The sequence below is a fragment of the Orycteropus afer genome, unplaced genomic scaffold (assembly GCF_000298275.1).
Source record: "Orycteropus afer afer isolate SDZICR_OR568_19922 unplaced genomic scaffold, OryAfe1.0 scaffold00236, whole genome shotgun sequence".
Lineage (NCBI taxonomy): Eukaryota > Metazoa > Chordata > Mammalia > Tubulidentata > Orycteropodidae > Orycteropus > Orycteropus afer.
This window is the reverse complement of record NW_006921823.1, coordinates 1406064-1416481: the sequence shown is the minus strand read 5'-3', so window position 1 is coordinate 1416481 and position 10418 is coordinate 1406064. Positions and strand designations below refer to the sequence as shown.

Genomic DNA, 10418 nt, shown 5'->3' with positions numbered 1-10418 from the left:
AACAAGGGAAAGTGTTCAGTGCAGATCAGTGAGTAAGCACCAGCCTGCCTGTGCTTACCTTGCTTCCCGTATATAAGATTTTGATATCCCTGGTTAAATTTATTCCTAAGTATTTTATTCTACTGTAATGGAATTGTTTGCTTAACTTCTTTTCAGATTTCTCATCGCTGGTGTATAGAAAGTCGACTAAATTTTGTTTGTTGACTTCGTACGCTGCAACTATGCTAAACTCCTCTATTAGCTCTTAAAGCTTTTGTGTAGGTTCTTCAGAATACTGTATATATAGAATCATGTCACCCATGACTAGAAATAAATTTTACTCTTTTTCCAATCTGGATACCTTTCATTTCTTTTGTCTCTTTTTATTGCTCTGGCTAGGGCTCCATGTCTTTTATTGGTACTTTTTCTTTTTTTGAATTGCATGCACCATGTGTTAAGTGCTGGAGACAGCACCTGACAGAAGCTTTATTGCTCTCTACTCATTATGCAGTGATTCTAATAAAATGAGGCAACCTTGGTGATTGTGGTGGTTATGTTTTTGTGTCAACTTGGCTGGGCCTGGTTGAGTGGCTGGGCAGCTGGTGGTAGTTATTGCCCATGATGAGACTGACAATCAACTCCATGGTGGGATCTACCACAAGCAGCTGAATAGCTGCTTTGGGTATGTGGTCTGCTTCCCATATATAAGCAGCAGGTTTAGGAGTGGTCTCTAGCCTATGGCATGTTTGGACCTTGCATGCAGCCATGTCATTGATCAGCAGCCTACTATGCTCTGCCAGCCTTGGAACTTACAATGGACTTAAGCCGTGTGGTTTGGTAACATCGGGATTGTGCCTTCTTACTTGTTAACCTTGGGGCTTCTCAGCCTCAGCAGCCAGCAGCTGTCTGAGTGAAGAAATGCCTCTAGCTCCAGTGGGCTGGGAGCAGGAGGCAGAGCTATACCCCAAGGTTGATGGGCTTTCACCTGGCCCCTAGAGCCTGGCACTTTGAACTTGGACTTAAAGCCTCCAAATTGTAAGAATAAACTCCTCTGTTAAGGTCATCCCATTTGTGGTGTATTTCTTGTCAGAGTGGCACTAGGTAACCAGAACAGTGATTTTTGACAGGGTAGGAAAAGAAATGAATGATATTAAAGAAAGCGTTGGTTCTTAGCCACAGAGTTACTCTCTATGTAACTATTCATTATTGTACTTAAAGAATAATTAAAGATCTAAGAAGTAAGATTTTTCATTAATACTTGACAGTATTTCATGAATTTGATTAGATAGGTATTTTCTGAGATTTTGAGAATTTATAAAGGTCTCAGGATACATCTTTAGAGAACGTCAAGAGCATAATATAAAGTGATACCTGAGGGTAACCAGAAAATTCTCCCCAGCAGCAGTTACAACTAGCATTTAAGACCACTACTATAAATACCAAAAGCCCACATTTCATAGCTCACCTGAATAAATATGTAAACCACAGCTGATAAAGAACAAAACACCACCCTGCTATCTTCACTGATATAACTAAACATGATCTTTTCATTCTTAACCCACAGCTCACCATCCTGTGTGCCCTGGTATCAGCAAATTCCACCATCTGGGTGACATAGACACATGTGCTGACCAGTTTTCTTTAGTTGCCATACAGCCTCACAGCCAATATACTGATCTTTAAAGGTTAATTCCACTAGGTCAAGGTTCACATCCTTAGGGTCCATCACAGTCACATGACATCTTGAAAGGTCTTAGCCAGAACACTTGAATCAAAATCTGGTGCACACTGATGGTTTCTTTTTTAAAATTCTCTTTAAGTGACTTGACCTACAAAAGCAGATAACTGTATTGATCGTTCAGCTAGGCAATCTCCAGAATGTCTCTAAGTGTGATGTGAGGAACCACTTTGGGGTTCACAACCAGCCTCATCATCAATGCCTCCAAAGCCCTTCTTGTGGACTGTAAGTTTGGTGATCTTTGTTGTTCTCATCTTGAACTGTCAGCTTCTTTCAGATGCTCCAATCCAAGGTAAGAGAAGTCATCTTGTCTCCCCATGGCTCTGGGGCTTTATGGGCCAGACCATCACCCAGTCCCACATGCCTCCTTGAGGTGCCTGGTCCATACCCCCATGACACATGAAACTTCCTCTCCCAAGATTAAAGCACAAGTTTTATTTTTCACTTTTTCCATCTCTATTATTTCTGTTGCATTTGGGTAATTCTTTTTGATTTATTGTCTAGTTAGCTAATTCTCTCTTCAGCTGTGTCTAATCTGTGCTTAACTATTCAATGGATTTTTAATTTTAGTGCCAGTATTTTTCATTGCTATAAATTATATTTGTATTATTTCAAACCTCTCGGTTCTTTACATAAGCTTTTTTCTTTCACTGGGTTTTGTAGTTGTTCTTTTATTTCTTTAGCAATTGTGTTGTCGTCAGTTGCCATTAAGGTGAGTTAAACACACTTAAAGTTTCTATAACGCCAATTACTTGGGGTACTGATTCTCCTGTCTGTTTTATCTGATTTTAATTTTAATGGTTGCTTCTTTCATAAACAATATTTAAATTTTTTTCTTGTGAGCTGAGGATGTTTATTTCGGTGGGAATCTTTTGTGTTCTATGTTGTCAAAGTTACACTAATGAAAAATAAGTAGCAGGCTGGTTTCTGGCAATATGAAGTAAGATCCAATATGTACAAGGAGAACAGGACTGAGTACTGGGGTTTTCATTATTTACTGTTGACAAAAGCCCTCTAAAAATTCATAGGTAGCTGGTTTCTCTACCACTTCTCTGGACTAGTGGTTGGAGCTTATCTAGTGGTCATGAAAGCATATGTACTCAATTCTAGTTCCTCATCAGATCATATAGTCAGATTTCCTGTCCTATACTTAATTCCTGTCTGAACGCTCCAGTTTGCCATGACATTGTCAACTTCCCTTCAGAAGTTTGGCTATGACCTTTGTTTCTGGTACCTATATGTTTAAACAAATGTGTTAAGTTTTATCCAGCCTTTTCATATATGAAAATAGCCCAGAGGATGGTACTATTCCTGCCTCATGAGTCCACTATGTCAGAACTTCCCTTTTGGTGTGCTATGTAATATATGGTATATATTCCAGTGTAATACTAATGTTAAGAGTACGTATGCGTGACATAATGTTGAAATAGTTAAGAAGTATCATGTTGCATTGTTAAATCTCTAGGTGACAGAAATAATTTGCACTAAACTGCTAATCTAAAGGTTGGCAATTTGAACCCTCCCAGCAGTACCATGGAAGATAGGTCTCTTGATCTGCTTCTGTTAAGATTACAGACAAGAAAATCCTATGAAACAATTCTACTCTAACACATCGGTCACCATAAGTTGGGATCAACTCAATGATAACTAACAACATATTATATATTCCTTTAGTACTGTTACAGTTTCTACTTTAATTTTCCATATGGCTATCCAGTTGGCCCCAAATCATTTACTGAATAATTCATTTTCCACCACTGATATGTAATACTACTACATTTGGCATATATTGAATTAGTGTATAGAGTTAGTCCCATTTCTGGATTTATTCTGGTATATTGTTTTTTTAATTCATGTACTAGTGCACACACTGTTTTAATTATATTTTCTTACTTAAACCAAACCAAACTCACAGCCATTGAGTTGGATTCGACTAATAGCGACCCCTCCTTGGGTTTCTGAGGCAGTATCACTATGGAAGTAGATCACCCAATCTTTCTTCCAAGGAGTGGCTGGTGGATTTGAACCGCAAGCCTTGGTTAGCAATCAAATGCCTTAGGCACTACAACACCAGAGCTCCTACTTAAAAGTAAAAAGAATTATTAACCTGAAACTAGTACTTTGAGATAATTCTTGAATCTTAAACCAAAAATATCCCCTGAAGTCTTCTTAAAACCAAACAATAGCTTAGCTTAACTAGTAAAGAATGTCTGTCTTGAGCACTGTGCTCTTTCAAGGTCTATCCATATGGGATCAAACTGAAAAAAGCAATTCAGAAGATTAGATAGGAACTTTAGGAGTTTATGTAAATAGGGGAGGAACAACTCAGAAAAAGAGGGTGAGAATGGTTGTACGATTTGAAAAACATGATCAATGTTACTGAATTATACATGTAGAAACTGTTGAATTGGTGTATGTTTTGCTGTGAATATTTTCAATAACAACAAGGTAAATAAAATTTGAAAAAGAAGAGAATTATTGAGTAATATTTTCTTTTAAAAAATAATTGGCATCATATTTTTATAACAGGTTTCAAGCCTACTTTATCCATCATATTTTGAGTTTTTGCTATAGAAGCAAATTTCTTCATAAACAGTTTTAATGGCTGTATATTTTCTTTTGTTTTAACTAATCCATACTTATTTTCAATCCCTGCTACCAGCCCTATAGGTCCAACCTTTTTCATCTCAGACTTGGGCAACAGAAGTAGCTTCACGAATCCCCTAAAAACCCAAAACCAAACTCACTGCCGTGGAGTCAGGTCCGACTCATAGCAACCCCTCCTTGGGTTTCCCAGGAGTATCACTACGGAAGTAGATTGCCCAACCTTCCTTCCAAGGAGCAGCTGGTGGGTTTGAACTGCCAGCCTTCTGGTTAGCAGTCAAGTGACTTAGGCACTGTGCCTCCAGAATGCCCACGAATCCCCTATGCTTCCAGTTTTCTCATGTGCCATCCATTTGTGCTGTCTGCCCAGTAATAAATTACTTTGTAACAAAACAATCTGGCCTTTGTCCTTGGTTCCTGATAGATAACACTTGACAATTCCTGAGTACTTCAGGTGACTTTATTATCTAAAACCTCCATGCCACAACTGAAGATTTGTGCAAAGTAGAGGTGAGCCAGATGAAGAAGATCTTTGATTATCAACTAATCTAAACTAATCAATTAACATTATCATACATATGCAATGTAGCCTCAATCATGACTCTGTAGTGAAGCCAATAAAGGCTGTGAACATTGAAGCTCCAAGAGCTTCCTCATTTGCAAAGGAAGGGTGATGGATATGGAAACTCTGCATTGTGAATCTTCAGACCTTGCTCATATGTGTCTTCTTTCTGAGTATCCTAATTTGTATCCTTTTGCTGTAATAAATCTGTAATTGTAAGTATATTGGTTTCTAGGAGTTCTCTGAGTAGTTCCAGCAAATTATTAAACTCAGAAGAGTAGTGGGAGCCAGAAAGCAAAAGTGAGAGAGCCCAGGCGAGGCCTCCAAGCTTGCAGTTGGAAGGGGAAATGAGAAAACCTTGGATTTTCAAGCAGTAGGTCAGAAGTAAGGGTGTCATGTGGACACCCAAGTTTGCAGCTGGTACTTGCCTATTTGGTAGTCTGAAGGAAAGTGTCCTTTCTACTTGTGAGCTGTTACCTAGCTCCAAATGGCTGGAGACAGAGAGAAGAGAGTGCTGCTTGGGCACGGTTGTTAAAATGACCAAGAAGTGGAAAAGGGAGAATTCGAGTAATCACATTTTGGGGTCTGGATTTATGTTGATTCTTATCCAACAAAAATAATATTCTTATACTTTGTTGTTGTTGTTGTTATGTGCTGTCGTCTCCAACTCAGAGTGACTTTATATATAACAGAACAAAACCCTGCCCAGTCCTGTACCAGCCTTGCTATTGTTACTATACCTGAGCCCACTGCTTCAGCCACTGTGTCTATCCATCTCATTGAGGGCCTTCCCCTCTTTTGCTGACCCTCCACTATACCATACCAAGCATGATATCCTTCTCCAGAGTATGGTCCCTTCTGACAATGTGACCAAAGTAGGTGACATGAAGTCTGGCCATTCTCATTTCCAAGGAGCTTTCCAGCTACAGATTGAATTAAGTATGGTGAAAGGATACAACCCTGATGCACTCCCTTCCTGATTTTAAACCATGCAGTATCCCCCTGTTCTGTTCGAACTACAGCCTCCTGGTCTATGCACAGATTCCTCATGAGTATAATTAAGTATTCTGGAATTCCTATTCTTCTCAAAGTTATCCATAATTTGTTATGATCCACACAACTGAATGCCTTTGCAAAGTCAATAAAATACAAGTAAACATCTTTCTGGTATTCTTTGCTTTGAAGCAGATTTATTTGACATCAGCTTTCATATCCCTCACTCCACGTCCCTTTCTGAATCCAGCTTGCATTTCTGGAAGTTCGCTATCAATATCTGCTGCAACCGTTTTTGAATTATCCTCAGCAAGATTTTACTTGTGTATTATATCAACGATATTGTTCGATAATTTCCACATTCTGCGGGATCATCTTTGTTTGGAATGGGTATAAATATGGATCTCTTCCAGTCAGTTGACCAGGTAGCTGCCCTCCAAATCTCCTGGCATAGACAAGTGAGTGCCTCCAGCATAGCATCCATTTGTTGAAACATCTCACTGGGTATTCTGTCAATTCCTGGACCCTTCTTCTTTGACAGTTCCTTCAGTGCAGCTTTGACTTCTTCCTTCAATACCATTGGTTCTTGATCATATGCTACTTCCTGAAATGGATGATTATCTACCGGTTCTTTTTTGGTATAGTGACTCTGTGTATTCCATCCACCTTCTTTTGATGTTTCCTGCATCATTCAACATACTGCCCATAGAATCTTTCAATATTGCAATTTGAGGCTTAAATTTTTTCTTCAGTTCTTTCAGTTTGAGAAATGCCTAGTGTGTTCTTCCCTTTGGTTTTCTAACTCCAACTCCTGGCACATTTCATTTTAACAATTGACTTTGTCTTCTTGAGCTGCTCTTGGAAATCTGCTCAGCTCTTTTATCCCGTCAATTCTCCCATTTGCTTTAGCTACTCTCTGTTCTAGGGCAAGTTTCAGAGTCTCCTCTGACATCCACTTTGGTCTTTTCTTCCTTTTCTGTCTTTTTAATGACCTTCTGCTTTCTTCATCAATGATGTTCTTGATGTCATCCCACAATTCTTCTGGTTTTTGGTCACTGGTGTTCAATGCATCAAATCTATTGTTAGATGCTATCTAAATTCAGGAGGGATACGATCTGGGTCATATATCTTGGCTCTTGTGGGGTTGTTTCAGTTTCAACTTGAACTTGCATATCAGCAGTTGATGTTCTGTTTCACAATCAGCTCCTGGCCTTGTTTTGGCTGAAGATATTGAGCTTCTCCATCGCCTCTTGCCGCTGATGTAGTCAATCTGATTCCTGTGTACTCCATCTGGTGAAGTCCACATGTATAGCTGCTGTTTGTGTGGTTGAAAAAAAGGTAAGTCATTGGTCTTGCAAAATTCTATCATGTTTTCTATTAGCGTCATTTCTATCACCAAGACCATATTTTCCAACTACCAGTAATTCTTCTTTGTTTGCAACTTTTGCATTCCAATCCCCAGTTATAATGAACACATCTTGATTGCATGTTTGGTCAATTTCAGACTACAGAATTTGGTTAAAATCTTTAAATTTCCTCATCTTTGGTTTCGGTGGTTGGTGCGTAAATTTGAATAATAGTAATATTAACTGGTCTTCCTCATAGGCATATGGATATTATCCTGTCACTGACACCACTGTACTTCAAGATATCCTTTGTGATAATGAATGCCACGCCATTCCTCTTCAATTTGTCATTCCTGGCATAGTAGATCATATGGTTGTCTGATTCAAAATGGCCAAAACTTGTCCGTTTCAGCTCACTAATGCCTAGGATATTGATCTTTATGCGTCCCATTTCATTTTTGACAACTTCCAATTTTCCTAGATTCATATCTTATGAATATTGTTGAAACACTGTCTGGTATATTCTTATAATAAATGGTTATTATACAGATGTTTTCATTAAAAAATTCCCTGTTGAAATATTTCAGTAATTCCTCATTTTAGAAGTATTATTTTATGGCATAACAATTATTATCATTGAAACAATAATAGCTATCAAGTGCTGAGGGCAAGCTATACCCCAAGCAATGTGTTAGGTGCTTTAAATATATTTAATACTCTCAACAATCTTGAAGGGTACTATGATTCCCATTTTTGGATTAGAAAACTGATTATCAAGTAAGTAATTTGCTCCATGTCACACACAAATAACTGGTGTACACATTTTAACTCAAGTTTTTTTTCCCCTTCAATCTGAAGTCATTAAATCCATTACCTAGCATTTCAGTACTCTGTCATCTCATGCAAACCTATATCCTTAACTTAAGTACTTATTAGTAGCCTCTACTACATTTAGCTATTCACCCTGCCAGAGCAGATTAAAGGACAGGCCAGACAGGGTTAGAGTTAGAGTATCCATTAGAAGGAATTTTAAAATACTGGAAATATGAGGTGGAGAAAACTGAAACATCTTCACTCAGGAAGATTAGCATGGGTAAAAGCAGACTAGACGTAGTAGGAATAGTTAGACTTCACATTACCTCATATAAGCGGTTTTTTCCTCTTGTGACATGGTATTAAGAAAAATTTCCTTCAAGGTGAAAGTATTTTCAATCCATTCAATTAATCCCAATCTGAAAAGGAGAATGAAAAGACTATGAATAAATATAAACCCAATCTAATATCTCCTCTCCAGAAAAAAGATTATTAGATTCAGTGCAAAACAGATTTCTTCATGTTAGTTTTTCACTTACGTTCTCCACATCAAGACAGAAGTCACAGGTAAAGTCACAGGTATAATGTTTAGTGTAAATTGCTCTGTTTTGTTCCCTTTCTTTGTCAAATCTAAAACACTGAATTGCCAAGTGACCTCCAATCCCATCTCAGGAAAATGAAATAAGGATTTAGCACAGTGCTGAAATTCTGTAGATATCAATCTACTTTAAGATCACTACCTGGTGGTCATGGGTATGACCTGGTAAGTCTTTAACTGCATGTTTCTCTGACTACAGGCAGCATCACGGGAAAGAATGACATTCATGATTTCAAAGAGCTGCTCGATGCGTTGGTCCTGTCGCAGATCTTCTCCTCCTTTTACAAGGAAAGGGTATTCTCTCTCATTATGTCCTCGGATGATGATACGCTTAGGTTTTCTGATAGAAGCCATTACTTTTACCTGTAAAAATTAAGAAAACATTTTAGGTGTAGTCTGAAAAAGTGAGAAAATAGCCCATCATATCCTTATCAAAAGAGGAAAAGTGAGGCTGGTTAGCATGCATTTTTTAAGAAGAGATTGGCTTCTCTTTTCAGACAGAGTGAGATGACAGAGAAACAAAAGTCATTTATTTGGTAAGAACAGAGAATTGAGTACTGGCACTGCTGGCAGACTTTGGGGCCTGTGAAGTATTTCTGTTACCTGTTTATTCCCTACTACTATGTCCACAGAAATTTCATATTCTTGATTACAAATTTAATTCTACATGATTTTTATAATGGATGTGAACACACACATGCATACATCTTACTCTTGGAGCTAATTATATCCTCAAATATGACTGATACAGAAACACAGGAAACCCTAAGAAATTTGGAAATAATAGAATCAGAAAACTCTTCTGTACAATTGAGACTGACATGGGGAGTCTTTTCTTTAGTAAATATATCACTCCATATCTGAAGACTGAACATTACACACTGACCATCCTAACTAGGAAAATTACAGTGACTGGGGTTACAAATACATATACCTACCCGTTCATCAAACCCAGTGATTCGTGCATGGTATTCAGGCAATGGTTTCCCTTTGCCATCATACTGACCTAGAATAAAGCAATGAAGTCTTAGATAATAGCCTGTTATAAAATCCATGTATGTTAAAACATATCAGTTGATCTAATTAAAAAATAATAATCTAGCATGATAGGAGCTCTGGTAGTGTAGTGCCTAAGGCACCTGACTGCTAACCAGAAGGCTGGCGGTTGAAACCCACTAGCCACTCCTCGGAAGGAAGGTTGGGCAATCTATTTCCATAGTGATACTGCCTCAGTAACCCAAGGAGGGGGTTGCTATGAGTCAGGTGTGACTTGATGGCACATAACAACAACAACAGCATGATACATTTGTAGTAGTATTCATTTAAAGAAAATGAACCTATGAAGTTATTTAATGGAATTATTTACTGATTTCACTGGTTAATGGAAATTAGCTTTCTCTTCTAATACACTAGACAAATTTCAGACAGGAAAAATAATACACTGAGCTACAGCAATGTATTATGCCAAAGTGGATCAAGCTGCATATTTGAAGGCTTATATCTTAAACATTTTTCTTGCAATTGACCATATAAAATTGCATAGCTATTAATAATACCAAAGAAAAATGTATCTCCAATTATGTTTTTTTCTTGAATCCAGTGGGAAGAGAACATGAAAAAGTAGATAAAATAGTGTGGTGTAGTAAATTACTTAGTGTGGCTTTTCTACCCATAAGTCTTTGTAAACTCCAAGGTGGGATTTTCTATGAGCAACTGAGGAGCTCCTGATTGCTGAAGTTGTCCACCTGGAGTATTTCTGTTGGGAGTGGCACAAAATGATGTTCT

General features: G+C 37.9%; 1 protein-coding gene across 1 annotated transcript in view; it reads right to left on the bottom strand.

Annotated features, from left to right (window-relative positions):
* Nucleotides 1–10418, bottom strand: part of PRKDC (protein kinase, DNA-activated, catalytic subunit) — a 550241-nt gene that overhangs the window by 47235 nt on the left and 492588 nt on the right. Inside the window, exons 78-80 of the mRNA XM_007949066.1 lie at nt 9572–9639; nt 8776–8996; nt 8362–8454 (exon numbers count right to left, since the gene is read on the bottom strand). Coding sequence (XP_007947257.1) covers nt 8362–8454; nt 8776–8996; nt 9572–9639 — 382 coding nt within the window. The remainder of the gene's footprint in view (nt 1–8361; nt 8455–8775; nt 8997–9571; nt 9640–10418) is intronic.